Source organism: Lynx rufus, unplaced genomic scaffold (genome assembly GCF_022079265.1).
Source record: "Lynx rufus isolate CCGP_SWC_20201006 ecotype Redwood Valley unplaced genomic scaffold, mLynRuf1.p SCAF_2, whole genome shotgun sequence".
Classification (NCBI taxonomy): Eukaryota; Metazoa; Chordata; class Mammalia; order Carnivora; family Felidae; genus Lynx; species Lynx rufus.
The window spans coordinates 129,803,437-129,825,260 of NW_025814834.1; the positions used below are offsets into that span (position 1 = coordinate 129,803,437).

Genomic DNA, 21,824 nt, shown 5'->3' on the forward strand with positions numbered 1-21,824 from the left:
AGTACAACTGATAGGATTGTTCAGTTTGTATCAACTTTAACAGGAACTGGGAAGAATGGGTGTTTCTGCATTTAGCCAGATTTGTCCTAGTGAAAAGTCACTTGGGCTTTCTGTGCTTGTTTCTTACCCGAAACCATACTCAGTAAATTCTGTGGATTAAATGGTAATATGTAAAGAGAAGGGAGGAAGCCTGCTTTCTCCCTTTCCTTGCCTTTTTTTTAAAACTTAGATTATTTTTTTAAAAAATGTTTATTTTTGAGAGAGACAGGATGTGAATGGGGGAAGGGCAGAGAGAGAGGGAGACACAGAATCTGAAGCAGGCTCCAGGCTCTGAACTGTCAGCACAGAGCCCAATGCTGGGCTTGAACTCAAAAACCACAAGATCATGACCTGAGCTGAAGTCAGACGCTTAACTGAGACACCCAGGCACCCCACTCCCTGTCCTTGTTGATTAATACAGTTCTTTCTTGTCCAGGCTCCTCTTTATGAGAACTAATATTTTGTGTTTACAGAAGAGTCATTGCTGATTCATAGAACTTGAAGGAGAAATCTGCTTTTTGTCTCAACGAAGCTTCAAACTTGGAAACAAAATGGAAAAAAACAGCATGGAAGAGGTAATGCTGCTTTTCTCAACCTACTTGTATGAGTTATCTCCCTGAGAGGTATTGTGAGGTAGTTAGAAGTAAAATCCATCAGATTTAGTCCCTAACATTTCCCAGGGTGTTGGTTGGGATTGAATAAGAATCTACATAGATGAAATTTCACATTGGTGTATCTGAAGTGGAATAATTTCTGGTTGTTAAGTTAAAATCTACATTAGACACATCTTTTAAAAATTTATATTTTTGAGAGCTACTGGGAGAGAGGCAGAGAGAGGGAGACAGAATCTAGAGCAGGTTCCTCTCAGCGCAGAGCCCGATGAATTGAGGCATTTTTTTGTCTGAAGAAATTTGATTTTGGCCACGTGTAAGCAAGTGATTGAAAGCAATTTGGGGGTGCCTGGCTGACTTAGTCGGTAGAACATGCCACCCTTGATCTCAGGACTGTGAGTTCAAACCGCACATTGGGCTCTGTGCTGGGCGTGAAGCCTACTTCAAAAATGCTTGCATTTATTCTGGATTAATCCAGATATTATGATTAATCATTCCTCATGTTAAAGAAATTCTGATACTTGTAGAAGTGATTAACACAACTCAATGAAAAAGGAAGGCTTTTCAAGGACTGAAATAAACATGACAGTAGGTAGGGAAGGTGGATTTGGGTTTAACTCCTATATTCAACAGTTTGTGATTTATAGCCTATGGGATTTATAGTCTATGAAGACCACAAGGGTGTCAGGGTCTTGCTAAGATTTAACAGGAATCGGGATTAAGGCAGCCCAGGGGGATCAGATTACAAAAGTGGTGGTGAGGAATTTGATCTGATAAGAGTTTAATGAGCTATTTAGGGTAGGGAATTTTTGTCTCAATTGACTTAGTAAAAACTGGGCTAATAAGCAAAGACTAGTCAAGGCCTAGTTAGAAGACGTTTTAAGGAGCCTGACTTCAGTTGGGTCAAGAAGTCTTTGTCAAAAAAAAAAAAAAAAAAAAAAGAAGTCTTTGTCAGTCTCCTGTCTCCAGTCTTGGCAGTTCACTCCACTATAGGTCCCTTGTGGCTAGCAGACTTTATTGTTATTAAATGCATTCATTAGGAATTTTGCTTTCGGCAGACTAAACTCTAGGAAAGCATAAAGCCAGATTCTCAAAAAATAGGAGAAGGCTTAGATGAACTGGAGAGGAAATGCAGTATCACATAGTGGTTGAAAGGCCAAGCTATTCTACAAAGTGGGGAAATTAAGCTGGTTTTTCCTCGTGGAGTTCCTGAAGTTGGGCATGATTGAGAACACTTTTTTGTTTAAAGTTTCAGCGCAGCACTGTTCCACGCAAGAACGTGATCGAGTTCAGACCTCCATTATACAAACAAAGGTACTTCTTTGTTAAAGATATAGTCAATCAATATAAACCAAAGAAGGTAGGTATTTTTCCTTTATTTTAAAATAAAAGTTTATCTATTTTGGGGTGCCTGAGTGGCTTAGTCATTTGGGTATCTGACTCTTGATTTCAGCTTAGGTCATGATTTCATGGTTTGTGAGTTCAAGCCCCACGTCAGGTTCTGTGCTGACTTGTGGAGCCTGCTTGGAATTCTTTCTCTCCCTCTCTTTGCTCCTCCCCTGCTTGCCCTCTATCTCTCTCTCAAAAATCTATTTTGAAAAGAGTGTTGGGGGAAGGGCAGAGAATCCCAAGCACACTTTGTGCTGGAAGATCATGACTTGAGCCACCTAGGCACCCTAGTATTTCTCTTTTCAAACACTGAAGAGGGTCTTTATGAAATGTGTAGTCAAAAAATAGGAAAAAACTTAAGGATTTAGCAAGTGTGTTTAGAATATTCAAAGATTTGTTACAAGGGAAGGAAAGGGATTAGGGCAATAGGGAGAACCCTGACTGTAAGATTAACCTGTATCCCAGTAGTTGGGAAAAAAGGTTTTTGTATAAAAACTGGGTGTGGGGAAGTGGGATAAGAGGGTGGGTACAATTTAATTCCCCTGAGGCTATCCTGTTTTCTAGGAGGGAATCCTTGAGTAGAGGCTGCCTTCAAGTTAAGGCGTGTGTGGGAAGAAAAGCTTTAGCTAGTTGGGCTAACAAGAAATTGGGTATACTATAGAAGCACAGTTTAAAGCTGCTGAGACTGTAATTTGCTCTCTGGGATTAGGTTTTTTTTTTTAATTTTTTTTAACGTTTATTTTTGAGACAGAGAGAGACAGAGCATGAACGGGGGAGGGGCAGAGAGAGAGGGAGACACAGAATCGGAAACAGGCTCCAGGCTCTGAGCCATCAGCCCAGAGCCCGACGCGGGGCTCGAACTCACGGACCGCGAGATCGTGACCTGGCTGAAGTCGGACGCTTAACCGACTGAGCCACCCAGGCGCCCCTGGGATTAGGTTTTTTAAGTGCTTGCTATGTAACCCTTCTCCCCCATAGGTGTGCCTGCTTCAGAAAAGAAAATTACTGATTGTGGCCAGGGCACAACATTGTGGTTTACCTAAAACATTGAAGGAAATGATTTTGCAGTCAAACACATTTGAGGACTGAGTATAGGTTGAATATGCCTTATTTTTTAAAGTTTATATTGAGAGAGGTGCCTGGAGGCTCCATAGGATAAGCATCTGACTCTTGATTTCAGCTCAGGTCATGATCTCACAAGGTTCCTGAGTTTGAGCCCCACACCAGGCTCTGTGCTGACAGCATAGAGCCTGCTTGGGATTCTCTCTCCCTCTTTATGCAGATCCCCTGCTCACATGCTCTCTCACCCTCAAGCGTTAGAAAAAAAGTATTTTGAGAGTGAGCAGGGGAGGGGCAGGAGAGGGAGAGAGAGAGCCTGAGTGGGGTAGAGGCTGAGAGAGGGAGAGAATCCCAAGCAGTCTCTCCATTGTCAGCACAGAGCCTGCCACCCAGGCTCCCCTAAATGTGCCTTTATTACTAAAGTATAGTTGTATTCCCCTTTTCCAGAGGAGAATTAGTGGCTTTTTGTTTTTTTTAAAATATTTTTAACTTAATTTTTGAGAGAGTCCCGGAGAGCGGGAGAGGCCCAGGAGACAGGATCCAAAGCAGGCTCTACGCGGTGAGCACAGAGCCTGATGCTGGGCTCAAGAATTCAACTGTGACTGAGCCACCCAGGCACCCCCTTAGTGGTTTTTTTGAAAGCATCCTGGTAACTGCTGTAATGGAGAGTTTATGTAATCTTCGTTTTCTAATGGGATGAATTTTGAGGTAAACTTTAGTCTGTTTTTTAAACCCTTTGGAAACCTTTTTGTGCATTTTAAGATATATGGAATCTTTCCTGTCTGAGTATCCAGAAATAGTTCAAATCCCCAGATATCCCCTTTAGACTGGATTACAGCCAATTAGCTACACTAGAAGCTGATTTGGGGTATCTTTGGTATTGGGTACCTTTAAATGTCATTAAATTTTTATCTTAATTTCCTTTTCCTAAAGTGGCAATCAGAAATTTAGGTGATACAGCTGTGGTAAATGAAGACTTCAGGGCATGATTAAAAAATCCATTTAAGAGTATATAACATTCACAATAAGGGGAATAGGTTAACAAGACTGTGGATAAATTATAAAGCACTGGTAAAGATCAGGCTCTGTCCTGTCCTTTTTTTGTGTTAATTATGAAGCTCAGAGGTATAAAGTTTGTATAGGGTACCTGCTTGCCATGTGTGGTGTCCCTGTGCCAGGCCCCTAGGATGCTCTTGGTACTCAACCTGAATTAGAATTTACTTGTAACAATCCACAAATCTGCCTCACCGCCAGCTCATCTAACATCTCAGATTAATTTCCTTTTTGTGTACCTTTTTTCTACCAAAAAAGATCTTGGCATAGTGGTTTATTATATTGTAATTTATTTCTAATACCCAGTTTCCTATAAAGGCTTTGGTCATATTTGACTTCTGGCTATGTCTTCAATGTTCTATTTCATCTGTAGGTTGCAGACTTGGGGTGTGGTAACGCCACACTCTTATGCATGCTGAAATTCCATAGTTGTGTTCAAGAACTTGTTGGAGTAGATCTCCTCATGGATCGTCTATTAGATTGGAACAGGTAATTCAAGTGGCAAAATCTTAAATTTCTTTCTTTTTTTAAAAAGTTTATTTTGGGGCGCCTGGGTGGCGCAGTCGGTTAAGCGTCCGACTTCAGCCAGGTCACGATCTCGCGGTCCGTGAGTTCGAGCCCCGCGTCAGGCTCTGGGCTGATGGCTCAGAGCCTGGAGCCTGTTTCCGATTCTGTGTCTCCCTCTCTCTGCCCCTCCCCCGTTCATGCTCTGTCTCTCTCTGTCCCAAAAATAAACGTTGAAAAAAAATTAAAAAAAAAAAAAGTTTATTTTATTTTGAGAGAGTGGGAGTTGGGGAGGGGAAGAGGGGGAGAGCGTCCCGGGTAGGCTCTGAACTGTGTGGAGTCCCACACGGAGCTTGAACTCACAAACTGAGATCATGACCTGAGCCGAAACCAAGGGTGGGACGCTTTACCCAGCCTCCCATGTGCCCCTAAATCTAATTTCTTTAATGCTGGACCCCAAGGCAACTCATTACAGAGGATTTAAGTTGCCCCAGGTCTTTTAATTTAATTCAAGGCAGAGCAGCTCTCTGGTCTCTCTCTTGTACACATTTTTTCAGGAATGTTTTTCCTCTACAGAACAAAAATTTGAAATCACTGATCCAAAGGGAGTGGGAAGACCAAAAATATTGAGCAACAGCAATATTCAAAATCTTGTTCTCATTGGCCAATTTTGAGAGGAAGTTACCCCTATGCTTAATACATCAAGTCATGGAAAACTGATATAGGGAGATAATCATCAAAAGATCAGATTTATAGCTGGTGAGATATTCTAAATTAGAGTGTTCAAATGTTCCTTCTATATTTTTACAGTGATAAGTTGTCTCCGTCAATAGGGGATCATTTAGGTCCTAGGGACCTAGATTTGAGTATTGTCTTGTATCGTGGCTCTGCTGTAGAGAAAGACTCCCGCTTGCTTGGATTTGACTTGATAACATGTATTGAATTGTAAGTATTCTTACTGTGTTGAAGTTATTAGAAAAATGTGAATTAATCTCCGTAAATTAGTGTCCTAACTAGATTTAAGTCCTCTTAATTCAGATTTGTAAAGTATATGCTTGACAGTTTGGACTGGCTTTTTACTAGCATGTTTTGGGGCTTTAATTCAGAAATTTCAAATTTACAGGTAAGCTGCAAGCAGTGCCAGGATCACCCTTTATGTAGATTCACCTATCAATTTTCTCCCCTACCCTTTTCTGAATTATTTAAGGGTAGGTTTTACCCATCATAGCCTTTTGCCCCAAATTCAGAATGTATTTAAAAGCAGGGGTGTTAACTAATGAGTCCCCCTCACCTCACTTTTAATAAGAATACTCATGTTTTGGCTCTTGGTGATTATGCCTTCCTGGAATACTGTAGAACGGTATTTGGGTCCTTCTCCGGGCTTCCATTCACAGAGGCCCAACGTCCATTTGTCTCTCCCCAGTGATGGTAATTTTGATAACTCCCCCAGTCAAGGTATATGTTCCTACTGGCTGCCTGTATTGGCAGTTGATCTTGTCCTTGGGTGTGGGTAGACAACTCTACTGGGATCTGCTGCTGAAGCCCACAACTTATTTAAGACATTCTGGTTATGGCCCTGCAGGGCTCCTGAGGAGCTTGCCAGTCTCCCCTTGCATGCTTGAATCCATTGTTCATTGTTGGTGCTGCAGACTTCACATGTAGTCTCTGGCACTTGGCTATTCATCCCGGTGTCTGGGTTTGTCTGTTTTCTCATTACACATTCACTGTCCTGGTTGGTCTACCACAGAAGTGGTTGTATTTGCATCCTGCCAGGGAGCGGGCAACATGGCTGATGGGCAGAGTGAGAATATATGAATAGTTGATTTTTAGGTCATGTAAGTACTATTATATATTCAGAGAGGGGATAAATCAGTGTAGAGATAGAAAGTGTTTGCTAAATCAACTAGGAAAATAATTGCAAGAGAACTTCATTCTGTCCTTCCCGTTAACCATTTCAGAATAGAACATTTGGATTCAGAAGATCTGGCCAAGTTTCCCGAAGTCGTATTTGGGTACTTTTCTCCAGGCATGGTTGTCATCAGCACACCAAACTCAGATTTCAATCCCCTGTTTCCAGCATCGACCTTTAGAAATTCAGATCACAAGTTTGAGTGGAACCAAACGCAGTTTCAACACTGGTGATTTCATAAAGTGCTTCTTTGTTTTTTTGGGGGGCGGGGGACCCCACAGGAGTTTAAAGTACTATGAAGTCAATCTTGACCCCTATACATTACTGAAATTATTTTATCATAATAAAATTCCCAGGATGCAGCTTAGCAATTAATAAGATCCTAAAGGGACCAGCATATTTCGGCAAAATAAATGGGGGAGTGTATTTTCTATGTCCCACAGGCAAGCGTGGAAAAATGGGGTGCACCAGGTGCTTTTTTATATGAGAACATTAGGAGTATCTGTGTGGAGGAAACAGAACAGGGTGTGGGGAGGTGAAGATGTGCTTCATGCCCTCATGTGCAGGGGTGTTTCCTCCCAGGAGCTTGAAGGGTGGTCATGTTTCCGGTATAACTGCAAACCCTAACAGGTGTTGGGACTGTAGTCATCATGGTCTTGTTTACTCCTAAATTCTCTGTAACTTTCCCTTTCTGTCATTGTGATCACTTGGAAACTGACACTCATTATCCTAAAGCCCCTCAGAAGTAAGCAAAACCTGTGATTTGGCACTATCTGGTGCTGTAAGAATTTGCAACAAAAGTATTTTAGTTGTATTTACGCTCTATTCTAGTGGAGATTCTTTAACAGAACCTCTAAGTTTCAAAAGATGGTTTCTTGTGATTTCAGGGCTTCAAATGTGGCAAAACTCTATAGTTACACTGTAGAGTTTACTGGTGTGGGTGCTCCACCACCATGGGCTAAGCATGTTGGATACTGTACCCAGATAGGGATCTTCAAGAAAAAGCAACCGGATCCTGGCAGCTGGATCCTGGCAAAACCAACTGGATCCCGCATTTCAGAGCCAGAGGAACATGCTTATCAAGTTGTGAGTATTCTTTGTGAGGTAGCTACCGGGGCAAAAAGCACATAGATTAGGATGGTTAATTATAGTGGGTACAGAGTCCCCACTGTAGAGATAAGTGTAAATGACCTTATTTTGAGATTGACCCTAGGAAGATCCTTCATGCTCACAAATGGTGTCAGAGTTGGTCTATTGCAGTCCTGGAGACCACCTGGCCTTTTGCCATATCTCAATGCGCACCACAGAGAAAGATCTGGAATCCTAGAAAGCTTCCAAGCGGTTGGGCCAGCTACCCCCCCATTGTAATCTGTCAGGATCAGCAGCAGGAAAGAGGAATGCCAGCAGACTTCCTCCACAGCGTGGCTCAGGAAATGACTGTTGGCAGCTGAGCCTCTAAGCTTAAGCTTCTTAGACCCTTTTGGTTGGGTTCAGGAGGAATGGTGAAGAATAAACAACACATTTCCCTTTTTTTGTTTTTTTAAATTTTTTTTAACGTTTATTTATTTTTGAGACAGAGAGAGACAGCATGAACAGGGGAGGGTCAGAGAGAGGGAGACACAGAATCTGAAACAGGCTCCAGGCTCCGAGCTGTCAGCACAGAGCCCGACGCGGGGCTCGAGCTCACAGACTGTGAGATCATGCCCTGAGCTGAAGTCAGCCGCTCAACCGACTGAGCCACCCAGGCGCCCCAACACATTTCCCTTTTAACAATTTTTCTTTGCCTTTTCCCCTCTAATATCAAGTACAGGAACATTGGGTTAGTGTGACTTTGTGAATAGTGTGACTTGGTGGTGGCTTTTGTGACTTTGATCTTGATAATTAGAATTTTTAAAAGCAGATCAGATAATGTCTGTCAGTAGTTTGATTCCATTATACTGTGGCATTTTGATTTGCCTTCAGGTTTTTACAGCCTCATTCCCGAGTTTACAGCAAAAACACTTCCTCCTGTTTGTATTGTGTACGGAGGTGTTAAAAGAAGTCGAAGCCATAAGACAGAAGTATGTCTGGATTATGAAGAGAAAGGAATCCAGTGAACCCGAGTCAGAAGAAGACACTGACAGTGGCTTGGTCAGACGGCCCGGATTATTCCTCACCGATGCCCAAGTAGCCCAAATAGAGAAGTCCCCCAAACCCTACTCTGTGGGAAAGAGGTTTTATGTACCCCTGAAAAGACTTATTGGTTATCCGAAGGTGAACCGCTTGGTTGCTGATGTGTACACGCTGAGAACACTCCTTGCTGAAGGAATTCCAATGCGACTGAACAGAGCTCATACTTCAGTGCAGATCGACTTGGACCCTTACGATTACCCTCACGATTACCGTTAGTGAGCGGGAGCTATCTTTGTCCTAAAATTCATGATTTTAAGGATAGTTAGGCTCATTTAGAAAATTATAGTCATAACATAGGTAGCTTAATTTTGATATTAACCTTGTTACGTGTTTTTTTAAATGCTTTTTTGGGTGGATGGTGTAAGTTCACAGTGTGCGTGTTCAGGTTTTTTTGTTAGACCCATGTTGATGTGACATTAAAATTTTTAAAAATAAATTGAGTTATCAATGTTTAAAGCTTTTCCCAGGGAATAAGAGTAACTTTAAAATCTTCTTAGGATTCCCTACCTCCTTTGGCCTAAATTCTGACCTGTAATACTTAGATAAAACACAAGACAGGGTGGGGGTGGGGAGGGGAGTGGGTGTTTGAAGGGAAGAGAAGCCTCAGAAGCCCTGTCCAGTTTTAGAGCATCATCCTCTTTGGGTAGTTTTCTGGTTAGAATTGGGGTAGTGGTCTCCATTGGGAGAGAAATAGAGTTTCACACAATGGGGAGAACTGGTCTAAATGAGACACTACTTTCTGGAGTATAGGGAGGGGTGTAGGGTGTAAGTTGCCCACACAGGGCAGCTCTACCGCCAAAGGGACTTAATTCATCCACCTTCCTGTTCTGATGCCCCTTGGGGATGTTTTAGCTTCCACTTGCATATTCCAGGTCGGGAGAAAAAGGAAAAGGGGCAAAGAGCATGTGCCAGCTTTTGGGTAAAGTTCTACACTGTTAGGCTCTTGTTGAGCGGATTGAAGTCCTCCTTACCACCTGGGAAAGCTGGGAGGTGTAGTCTGATCTTCTGGGAGGGCGTATGCCCACGTGACACTCCTGTGAAGGGACAAGGACAGAAAGGACATTGTGGCAACTCTGCCACAACGGGCATATCTTCAACTAACCTGGGAGAGACTGGCTGTGCAGTGTTGGTGCTGGGAATGGCATGCTGGGGCAGATTTTTCAAGCCTTTTTGAAGGGTTAATAAGTAGATGGAAAGTAGATTTGGTGAAGGCAGGGAGGGAAAGAAGGGATTCTGGAAGAGAATCCGATCACTGTAACCACTCCTATTTTTTAAAAGTTAAAACACTTAAAAAATTATTCGGAGAGAGAATCCCAAGGAGGCTCCATACCACGGGTCTTGAACTCACAATACTGTGAAATGGTGACCCGAGCCGAAATTGGGTCAGATGCCCAACTGAGCCCCCCCCAGGCATCTGGTGATCACCGTAACCACTGTTAACCAGTTGTTCTTAAATATAGACTGCTCCATCAGTCCCCTACCCCCTTTTTTTCTTACTGATTTTTCCCTCTTGAATGCATAGTACCAATAGATTTACCTTTGCTGCCCTCCCCTACCCACACAAAAGGCCCTGTCTGTCCTCCCCTTTCTAGGCCTCTGCCTGACTTTCACCCTAGGGTTTCCTTCTCATCTGTGTTAGAGCCAACATCTTAACCCCAGGGCCAACGCTTTATCCTGTTGTCCTCCAGGCTAATTGATCACCGTTCAAGCTGCTTCACCTGAAAACTCATGGCTGCTGTGGGTGATGGAGCTACAGTCTTCCCAGGGCTCCCCCATGTCTTGGTAACAGCAGCACCTACATTCTTCATGAAATTGGTCTTTACCTTCTATTTTGATAGAGGCCTTTCTCTGCACATGGAAAGCTTCTGTTAATGCTCTAAGCCAGGGGTCAGCAGATGTTCTTGCAGGGACAGCAAATCTTTGCAACCTTGCAACTACTGAGCTCTCCGGGAGTTGAAGTGGAATAGCAGCCAGACATAACATGCAAACAAGTGCATGTGGTGTTCCACTGAAATACTTACTAAAAAGGCAGCTGCTTGATGTTGCCAATAGTTTGCAGGTTTTTTTGTTTTTGTTTTTTAAAACAAAGCTATCTACTCCAACCTTCTGCAGCACAGAAATGCGATCTTTCTAAAGGGACAAAACCAAGTAGAGACCTGCTTTCGTACTGCTGTAAAAGCAGCCAAAGTCAGGTTTGCTAAGGGAATTTTTGGCCCACTTGTGTGTATGCCGGGAGCAACGAACTGCTTCACAGAGTTCTTGTAAGCACTAAGAAGACTGCGCCTGGCCCAGAGAAATGTTCCTTTATAAGGCAACTGTGTTAATCTTAGGGATGTTAGGTAACTTCAGTGTCTGTTCAGTAATAAGGCTCATTCTTGTATCTGGCTAGTCAGTTCTCACATCAATGCATGTTGCAGGTCTAGAAGGTGAACAGTCCTTCTTTAAGGTTCTTTCTGAGACAACCATCAAATACCTGACTAAAAAACAGTGGTGGGGCACCTGGGTGGCTCAGGTCAGTTGAGCATCTGACTTCGGCTCAGGCCATGAGCTCATGTCCATCCGTGGTTTGAGCCCCACGTCAGGCTCTCTGCTGTCAGTGCAGAGCCAGCTTTGGATTCTCTGTCCCCTTCTCCCTGCACCTTCCCCATTCTAGCTCACTCTCAACCATTTTTAAAAAGTGGCAACCCTATTAACTTCTATGTAGAGAATTTGCTTCGTATACAGCATGAGTTGTATATACTTCAGGACAGATTTGAGAGGACTCACAGGTAATTGAATGTGGGGAGCTGCTCAGATGAGAAGCCTAGTCCTCTCCAACCACTACCTCTGTTACACCTGCTCTCCCTTTACTACCCCATCCTAGGGCATTCCCTTGTTCTTGTAAAACCCACCACCCCGGGGGGCAGGGGCAGTACTGGATAGCCACCTCCCTTCATCCCTATTCTGTATTTCTGAAAATGGTTTTCTAGGAGCTTCCCAAGAAAAGGGAACATGAAGGCAATTTAAAAATTTTTGTCTAAAAATGTCTCTTTACATAAGAATCATGTCTTGCTAGGAATGGCTTTCTTCTCATTTGGTGAGCTGTGTATTAGCTGCCACCCCCCTCCCCTTTTTTAAGTTTACTGTGGGGGAGGGGCAGAGAGAGAGAGAGAGAAAGAGAGAGAATCCCAAGTAGGGTGTGCACCATCAGCCTGGAGCCCAACTTGGGGCTCTGATCTCATGAACCATGAGATCTTGTCAGAGGCATAACCAACTGAGCTACCCAGGTGCCCCCCCCATATGTAAATGGTAATAACTATTTTTTTGATGCAGCTTCCTTTATCATTAGCAATGTATTTTATAAATTCATTAAAAAGAATGAATACACATAGATGGTACAAAACATGAACAGTAATGCAAGTTCATGCTAAAAAAATCTAGACTGATTATTAGGACAAAAAAAAGTCAACAGTTTGCATACCTCCCATTTCACTCCCTAGGGACAACTATCAAAAGTTCTTAGGTTTCTTCAATTAACTGAGAATACACACAGATTCCAGTGTTGCAAGAACCAGTGACTTTTTTTGTGGGAATGGTTGTTCCTTTTTCTAGGAAAACCCTTTGAATGGACCCCAGGGTTTTGTAAATATAGAGGCCTCGAAACATTTCAGATGACTTTCCTCCAAGGAATTTCACTGCACTGAAATGACAATAAAAAATGTGGTTCTGCTGGAGACCATTTTATCTGCAGATCTTTTTCTTAAGAGGGAGAGTTGTCAAGACCACAGTTCACCTCCCAGAGTAGGTGTGAAATGGGTTACAAAGTATTAGAACACCCTGGCCCTTGATCTGAGTGGAAGTTTGTCTCCAATTTTTCTTTTCATGGTCTAAAAGTGTAAGTTCTCACGGCACTCTGTCTTCAAGTTCGGTTTCCATGCATTCTGTTTCCATGCAGTTGAGATATAAAAGTGCGCTGACAGCTCCTTGAGGCTCAGCTCACACGCTGCCCCCCGCTGCTCCCCACCCTCCTCTGTTCTCTCACTTCCAGTCTCAGGTACATCATATCCTGCACTTGAGCTCTCTTTGAAGTACTTCTGTCAGCCCCTTGGGCTCTCAGTTCTGTTGCTGATTGTCACGGAATAAATTCCTAGAGTTTTTTTGTTGTTGTTGTTCCTTTTTTTTTTTTTTTTTTTTTTTTTTTTTTTTTGAGAGAGAGAGAGAGGGAGGGAGGGAGAGAAAGAAGTGGGCTCACCCGATGCTGGACTTGAGCTTACCCAATTTGAGACTTGAACTCATGAACTGTGAGATCATGACCTGAGCAAGATCAGATGCCTAACCTACTGAACCACCCAGGTACCCCTATCAAGGAATAATTCCAAATGTAATTTCCTCAGCTAGATGACAACAAAAGCACCTTGTTACATGGGTCCTGTGCATTTAGCTGCTGACAGATCAGGGAGGAGCATGGTGCAAGGTACGATGTTCAAGGATGCCAGATGTTAACTATGACTGACATCCTTTATTATCTACAGGATACACATCTTTGGGGATATCCCAAAGCAGGGAACACTTATGGGTATTGTTGATCTAGCAAAACAAGCTGGTAGGAGTCAGAAGTCTAAGTCTGTATGGTAAATGTTAGTTTCACCTCTTGTGCAACTAGTTTTTGAAGACTGAAGCATGCAAGTTAATATACTTTTTAAAATTTTTAAAAATTTATATTTTAATTTACATCCAAGTTAGTTAGCGTGTAGTGCAACAATGATTTCAGGAGTAGATTCCTTAATGTCCCTTACCCATTTAGCCCATCCCCCCTCCCACAACCCCTCCAGCAACCCTCAGTTTGTTCTCCATTTTTATGAGTCTTTTTTGTTTTGTCCCCCTCCCTGTTTTTATATTATTTTTGTTTCCCTTCCCTCATGTTCATCTGTTTTGTCTCTTAAAGTTCTCATAAGAGTGAAGTCATATGATTTTTGTCTTTCTCTGACTAATTTCACTTAGCATAATACCCTCCAGTTCCATCCACGTAGTTGCAGATGGCAAGATTTCATTCTTTTTTATTGCTGAGTAATACTCCATTGTATATATATCCACGTCTTCTTTATCCATTAATCCATCGATGGACATTTGGGCTCTTTCCATACTTTGGCTATTGTTGATAGTGCTGCTATAAACACTGGGGTGCATGTGTCCCTTCGAAACAGCACACCTGTATCCCGTGGATAAATGCCTAGTACTGCAACTGCTGGGTCGTAGGGTAGTTCCATTTTTAGTTTTTTGAGGAACCTCCATACTGTTTTCCAAAGTGACTGCACTAGCTTGCATTCCCAAGTTAACACACCTTTTATACATGTTTTGAAAGTTACCCGTCAGTGCTCTATGCCCATTTGTTGGGTTCTCCCTGTGCCTGTGAAACTGTGCATACTCCTGCATCACTGCAGTTCTCTCTGCTTCTCATCCTCCTGTCAGGACCCTAGCTGGAAGTAGTCAAATTAGGGTCTGATCCTTTTATTGGCTTTTCCAGAAACACTGCATTCCTACTTCCACACCTTGGCTTCGATCCAATCAGAAATTTTGCTTTTGTTGGATAGGCTGTTATTCCACTATCTTTGTCTAGCCTCATCCCTCTGGAAGCCATTTATCATGCTGACCATCCACTCCTTTTTGGTAGGAATCCTCATGAACTGAGCTGACAGAATCTTTTAATTCTAAACTGAAGGAAAGTAATTTTACCCAATTTAAGCAAAGTCTGTAATACTTATTTTTTTGCAAGTATATCACATTATGTAAAATTTGTACTGAAAAGGGGCAGCTGCCTGGCTCAGTTGTTTGATCTCAGGGGTTGTAAGTTTAAGCCCCATGTTGAATGGAAAGAATACTTAAAAATTAGTAGTGGGGGCGCCTGGTGGCTCAGTTGGTTAAACATTCGACTTCAGCTTGGGTCTTGATCACTTGGTTCATGAATTCAAGCCCCATGTTGGGCTCTGTGCTGACAGCCTGGAGCCTGCTTCGGATTCTGTGTTTCCCTCTTTCTCTCCCCTTACCCTGCTTGCGCTCTTTCTCAAAAAATAAACAAACATTAAAAAAAAGTTAGTAGTGGGGCGCCTGGGTGGCTTGGTTGGTTAAGCGTCCGACTTCGGCTCAGGTCATGATCTCACGGTCCATGAGTTCGAGCCCCGCGTCGGGCTCTGTGCTGACAGCTCAGAGCCCGGAGCCTGTTTCGGATTCTGTGTCTCCCTCTCTCTCTGCCCCTCCCCTGTTCATGCTCTGTCTCTCTCTGTATCAAAAATAAATAAACGTTAAAAAAAATTTAAAAAAAGTTAGTACTGAAAAAATTTAGTGTAGTTTTTCTTTGTCTAAATTCCATGTTGTATTGGGAAAGAAGGGCAGACACAGGGTCACTTTGGGAGAGTTGAACTGAATCACTGAATTTAAATACCACAAGGTGGCACACTTTTCCCATTTAAAAGTAACTGCACTCAAGAACTCCCCAATATAAATAAGCTATAAAATAACTTGAAGTTTTTTGCAATGATACTTGGAAATCACTGCTAAATGGTTTAAAGATGTAGTGGTGAAGTCAGTTTAAAAATGGTTAAGGAGAGGGGTGCCTGGGTGGCTCCATTCTGTGCTGACAGCTCAGAGTCTAAAGCCTGCTTTGGATTCTGCGTCTCCCTCTCCCTCTGCCCCTCCCCTGCTCATGCTCTGTCTCTCTCTCTCTCTCTCTCAAAAATAAACAAATATTTTAAAAAATTTAAAAAAATGGTTAAGGAGAACTAGGAGTTAAAAGTACATAGGAATGGGGTCTAAAGTAATTCATGCAGGAAGGTCTCTAACATTTCCTTGTCTGGTGGGCCCATATGGAGATGTCATTGATTTGAGGAATGTCCATAGTTAAATCTTTTATTTTTCCTGAATTTTTGTTACATTTTGTGTAATGTGGGATGGATTAACTCCACTAATGATTTCCTATCATGCAAATGTAAAATATTTCATTTCCTTACATGTGTCCACACCAGGTATGTGAGATGTAGGTACAGGAAGGAAGGAATAAAATGTAATGAGGCGGAATGAGGGAGATAAAAACACTGGTGTTGAGGAAAGGTGGGATAAGTCATAAGCAGGCTGGGCCTGGGAACTCCATGCTTCAGGTGTGGGCAAAGTAGTATGAGGGCAGAGCAGAGGGCCCTGCCAGGTTCTGCTGTGATCTGGCACAAAGTTATCCCCATCCCACTTAGGCCAGCAAGCAGGATCTTTCTCCTTAATGCACATTACCTCCCATAACCTGCACTGTCCAGGAAAGCCATGGCAATCTGCAGAGAGAGAGACAGAGAGAGACAGAGAGAGAGAGAGAGAGAGAGAGAGAGAGAGAGAGTGCATGCACACATGCACACAGGGGAGGGGCAAAGTGAGAGGGAGGGAATCCCAAGCAGGCTCCACTCTGTCAAAGCAGAGCCCCAGGTGGGGCTCAGTCTCATGAACTGAACCGTGAGATTATGACCTGAACAGAAACCAAGAGTTGGATGCTTAACCCACTGAGCCACCCAGGCGTTCCTGAACCATTGCTCTTTATTTAAATTGCTATTGTAATTTGAATGACAGCAAAGGGAATGTCATGGCATTGTTTTTCATCTGTGAGGACCTAGTCAAAGGGAGGAACAGTCTGTACAGTGGTGACACTGAGTATCATTTAAGTGAGGGTCTTAACCTAATAGTGGCACATTTATTGACAATCTATGTGTCTCACACTAGAATTAAGCTCTGTACGTAGCTGCTGCACAAAGGCAAATTTTGGCTTGATAATAGTGCTTATTGTGACATGTTCTTCACACTTCATGGGCTCTTGCTCACAACACAGAAGAGTTAGTGGTAGTATTATCTCCATCCTAGATTAGAAAACAGGTTCAGAAGGGGGCTTGGATTCAGTCTCAGGTCGGTCTTACTCTAGAGCCCATGTTCACACCACTGCAGGGTGAACCTCAGAGTTCAAAGAAGGGTCTTTCACCAGAAGATTCAAGTCTGTGCTATACCATCTGCTAATAAATGAGGGGAACCTCTCAGGAAAAAGTTACACTGTTTTACTTCTGTTTTCTTACCTTGGCAAGGATCTGATGGATTTCTGGCAGAATCTTAACTGACATTTTAAAGTATAAACACTGTAAAGTTTAAGATGATTTTTATTGAAGATTCACCTTAACATTATTACAAATACAATAAAAGGGGTTTTTTTTTTTTGGTAAAAAAATTTCCTGGAATTACAGTTGTACAGTAAAACAAGAAATACATAAATATGAAGGTCATTTTCCAAGTATTAGAACAATACTAATGGAATCACTTCCATAACAATTTTTTTTTCGGTAAATATTTACATGATCACCTACAAGTATACCAACTTCCAGAATAAGACATATTTCCAAAAAACAATCAAACAATATATCCTAAGTCTTTCTCTGCATGGGATTTGGTCAATGAATATCAGCAAGAGAATTTTGTTATATATATATATAAGATGAACATAAACATTTGTAAATGCAGACTATGCTGTCTGTGTAAATAAAAAATTTTGCCAGCTTTGTCATATAGGGAGTAGCTAGAGACCACTCACATGATTAAAATATACTGTGTATATATTATCTTATGAAAAATCACATATAAGGTAATAATAAGGCCTTTGTTTCCAGAGTAGTCTTAAAATAAGGTTAACAGGCTTAATTTCATCCTTTATATTTTTAGAGTTCATATTCTTAAACATCTTGGCTATTAAAATTATACATAGTACCTAAGCCAACACAGAAAGTGGCATAACAATTTCAGTTACAGTACTTGACTATATTCACATGACGTACCATCTAAGAATTGACCAAGTATAATTTCTGAACTGTCCCAGTTTGACCTGTTAAAACAAAATGCAACCCCATCATATGAGCCCAGTTTCTTTCAAGCATATTATAAAAGTCTTAGGAAGCCTAACAGTTCAGAGTACTTAAATGAAGTATTTTTCTAATTTTTAATTTTTTTAAATGAAGTATTTAATACTGTCAGCTTGAGCTTGCAAAGTGGTCTAGTTGGCATGGAAATCTCAGTCTAAAATTACTTCTGGATGTTTTATGTTTTGGTTGGTGGTTCGTTGAGGATTTGTTTTCTTTCTAGAAACAAATGGGCTAAGGTGGTGGATCTTGATGGCTCACAGTTTTCATGAAAAGCAAAACAAAACAGAAGAATCTAGTTTGGATAACATTACTCTCATGGTATTTCCTGGAATGGGATGATGGACTTCAGGATTTTTGGTCAAGACTTTCTCAGATTTTAAGTACTAATCCATATGGGTTGCTTGTATATGGAAGCCTTCAACACCACAAAGGGGAGTCAACCATCAGAATGCAAACTGATGGCCCAGGGCTGCTCCGCCTGCCCCCTTCACATCCACTCTGGTCTCAGTTACCAGCTCAAGTCATGGGAAGTGGGCTCCTGACCAGCTTCTGTACTTCCCCCAAACAAGGTATTTAAGATTTCTGTATCTAACCACAAATATATAGCTTTAATATGCCATTATGTTTCTCTACGATAGGATTAGAAAGACAAGGTTATATATCTGCAAATTCTCTAAGACTGGGTGATTTGAAATTTGATTTTAATATTAAAAATCAATTTATTAAAATCTATTTTTCAAATCCAATTTTCTAAACTCCAAATGGAACCAAAAGTGCACTTGGTATTTAAAAGGCAATTTTTTTTCAGTAGTTACATGGTTACATGTTCTAAGAAAAACCAGAAAAGTAAGGCAGACACTTAAGTGAACTTTAACAAATATTTTCAGAGGACTGTAATGAAATGTAATTGCAAAGTATCCCAATGCAACACAAAATAATATGAATCCAGACTTGCACTGATTTTTCACTGATCAATTTTTCTATTTATTAAAATGATTTCTGGGGTGCCTGGGTGGCTCATTAGGTTAAGTGTCGGACTCTTGATTTCGGCTCAGGTCATCGTCTCACAGTTTGTGAGTTCGAGCCCCTATGAGTTTGAGCCCCTGCATCTGGCTGTGTGCTGACAGTGCAGAGCCTGCTTGGGATTCTCTTTCTCTCCCTTTCTTTCTGCCCCTCCCCTACTTGCGCAGTACATGTGTGTGCGCGAGTGCACACACTCTCTCTCAAAAATAAACATTAAAAAATAAAATGATTTTCTACTACATAAATCAAGATGTATCTGGTGGCTGCTAAAATTATAAAGCCATGATATTTATGCATTTCAAGATTTCCACATTTTGTTTTTAAAAAATAATTCTGTATCCTTTTAAATACTGGGAGTCAGTCTTGTATAAAGGTATCAGGCTGAGCGCAGGCAAGATGGACAATGCCTGGATTACAGCATGTTTTACATATCTGAAGAATGTCTTCCCTGAACCTTGCTTACAATCTATAGTTATTTTCAAAACTGCAAAATTATTTGCATTAGTGCCAATGAAAAATATAGTCTAGAAATATTTTGAAAATAGAAAAATATGTTTTTAATACATCATAAATATCTCCAACACTACCTTCTTATCTCTGTTAAATACTTTGACCCCCCCCCCCCACCCCCGCAACACCCCCATAATATATAATGGACGGATCAACTCACTTGTTAATCACAGAGAGCAAGCAAGTCTTTACCACTTCAGCTAACATTTTCCTTGGTTAGACTAAAATGTTCAGGTCACATTTTTTCCTTTCAAAACAAAACAACAAAAGTATTAGTAACGACTCAGAAAACCTTATCTCTCAACATTCAAAATATTCTAAAATGGAATTTAACCTTTTAAAAAATATCTAGGTGCAACAGTAGTACTGGATTAATTTGGAATACCTAATCCTTGAATTGTTAAAAAACCGAAAACTGTAACATGAACTACTCAAATTTTTCTAAACCTTTAAATTTGGGTATTGAAATATTTTAATATATTTTCCCTTTACTTTGCCAAAACAAAAATACCTAGACCAAAATTATTCAAACATACCACATTTTTTTTTGACATGGTTTTGAAAGTAAGGACTGGGAATTACTGGTTCTAAAGAATCTACATTTTTCTGCAGTGACTGAATGATTCCAAGAAAATTAAAACTCGTCATGTAAGACCAGAAAAACTCTTCCCACCTGATAAAAAGATGATCTATCTTTCGAGCTTGTTAAACTGGATCCGGATCAGATAATACTTGAAAAGCTGCATTGGATTATGTTATATTTTATTGTCTCAAAACAACAACTGTTATAGTAAAGGAAAAAACATACTATCCCATCGTGGGGAGTTAAAATAGAAAATCACGAGTCTATGTCAGTAATGTCAAGCAGCTGTCCCCTGTCTTATCTGCCACCTCCTTGGAACAATTTTCAGTTTCAGATAAGTCTGAACTTACACAGAAAAGGCTGCTTGGCTTTTGATGCTAAGGTTTTTCTCCTGTTCTGAATTTTGACTCCTGAAACCAGCAGATATTATTCAGTGAATAATAGAACAGCTCTTAAGGTGCCTCATGGGAGCCTACCATATTGAATATTAAGCTTAGCTTGAATCTCATATATAGTGCTAGCGGGAGTTGTGCAGCTCATCTAACATTAACAAGTAACAATGCATGCTGCATAATAATGGCGTTACACTCATTCACACATCTCAGACTTAAACACGCTTATTCCACTTGTGACGGATACGTTTAGAATTAAGCATTCTCCACGCTTTGACTGTAGTATAGCATTTCCCCGAGGGATGAACACCCAAACTTTCTATCAATTATTTAACTAAGAAGAGTTAATAAACCTAGTACAATACCATAGGTAGTATATAATATTATGGAAGATACCCTTAAGAGATTGTAACTATCTTGACAGAATTTATAGGGTTCAAGACATTCACTTACTATCTCCCAAACATTAAAATTAAATAATTAGAGCCCAAACCTGTTGAGCACCTACCTCTACTACAGGTTTTACACTTCAGGACTGAGCTATACTCAGACGTATAATGTTGTTTTCCCCACCTGGCTGTTTCAAAAGAAAGAGCAGGCTTTCATTATCATGTGCAGTGACCACAGAAGCTGTGTGCCTCTAAACACACGTGGCACAGCACCTGGATACTACTGTTCTGATGTTCCCTTTTGGTGGGTGGGACAGGATGGTGGCACACACTTTCACAGAAGGAATCAGTGTTGGCTTTCCTCTTGATAGAGGAACGCGCTTCATGTTTCAAATATGTTCATTTTCTCATAAATGCTTGAATGAAGTGCCTTGACAGCTTGATTGCCCATGTCTCAAACTCCCAGGGAAGAAGCTTCAGTTCACCAGCTTGACTTCTAGCGTTTGATCACAACTTGTTCATAAGCTCCAGACCCCACCCTACAATCAGAGGAAGAAAAAAAAAAAAACCCTTCAAAATCTTTAACTGTAATGTTTGAAATTGTTCTAATTAACCTTGCGCTCAAAGAGTTAGGTGCATTAGGCATTTTCTACTAGATTTGATTTCCACAAGGTTTAAAGATATCACAGATAGAAAACACTCAAAATATTAAATGTTTAGGATTAGTACACTGGATTAGTCTAGACACACTTATTCCTACAATAATCTAGTACTGTTCCTAAATCTTGACCTGTGGCAAGAAAACTTTTCTTTAAACATGTTTATACATAAATCCTAAAATCAGTCTTATCCTAGGGCATATACTAACTGGCAATTTACCCAGGCCTTGCAGAGTTATGGGTGATAGTTTTTAGTTGCAATTATAGTGTGATGTCTTTTTTGTTTGTTTTATTTACTTATTTTGTGAGAGACAGCACAAGTTTGGGAGGGGCAGAGAGAGAGAGGGAGAGGGAGAGAGAGAATCCCAAGCAGGCTCTACACTGTCAGTGCAGAGCCCCATGTGGGGCTTGAACCCACGAACTGTGAGATCATGACCTGAGCTGATGCTTGGACGCGCAACTGAGCCACTCAGGCACCCCTACAGTGCGAGGTCTTAATGCATCTTCCTGGAAAGTGTGAGAATTTTTTTAGTCAACATGCCAATGTTTTTATATGTAGTCAGTAATGTAAATTATACCCGTGTAATACAGATTTGAAGTGAAGTGATCTTGAAGAGAGGTTT

General features: G+C 41.1%; 2 protein-coding genes across 4 annotated transcripts in view; one reads left to right on the forward strand and one right to left on the reverse strand.

The window, feature by feature from the left end:
• The first annotated feature begins 550 nt into the window (after positions 1 to 550).
• HENMT1 (HEN methyltransferase 1) lies at positions 551 to 9,130 on the forward strand. The gene is made up of 7 exons (XM_047084653.1): positions 551 to 614; positions 1,900 to 2,010; positions 4,525 to 4,640; positions 5,466 to 5,600; positions 6,614 to 6,793; positions 7,452 to 7,650; positions 8,527 to 9,130. Exons 1-7 carry the CDS (start codon positions 591 to 593, stop codon positions 8,950 to 8,952), a joined length of 1,191 nt encoding a protein of 396 aa, XP_046940609.1. The 5' UTR covers positions 551 to 590; the 3' UTR covers positions 8,953 to 9,130.
• Positions 9,131 to 16,874: 7,744 nt separating this feature from the next.
• EEIG2 (EEIG family member 2) overlaps positions 16,875 to 21,824 on the reverse strand; it is a 94,788-nt gene continuing 89,838 nt past the window's right edge. Inside the window, exons 11-12 of one of the 3 annotated variants that reach the window (XM_047083147.1) lie at positions 19,339 to 21,081; positions 16,875 to 17,608 (exon numbers count right to left, since the gene is read on the reverse strand). In XM_047083147.1, coding sequence (XP_046939103.1) covers positions 21,039 to 21,081 — 43 coding nt within the window. In that variant the 3' untranslated portion in view covers positions 16,875 to 17,608; positions 19,339 to 21,038. Of the gene's footprint in view, positions 17,609 to 18,756; positions 21,082 to 21,824 lie in introns of those variants that run through there. The other 2 variants (XM_047083148.1, XM_047083149.1) reach the window with 2 other exon arrangements.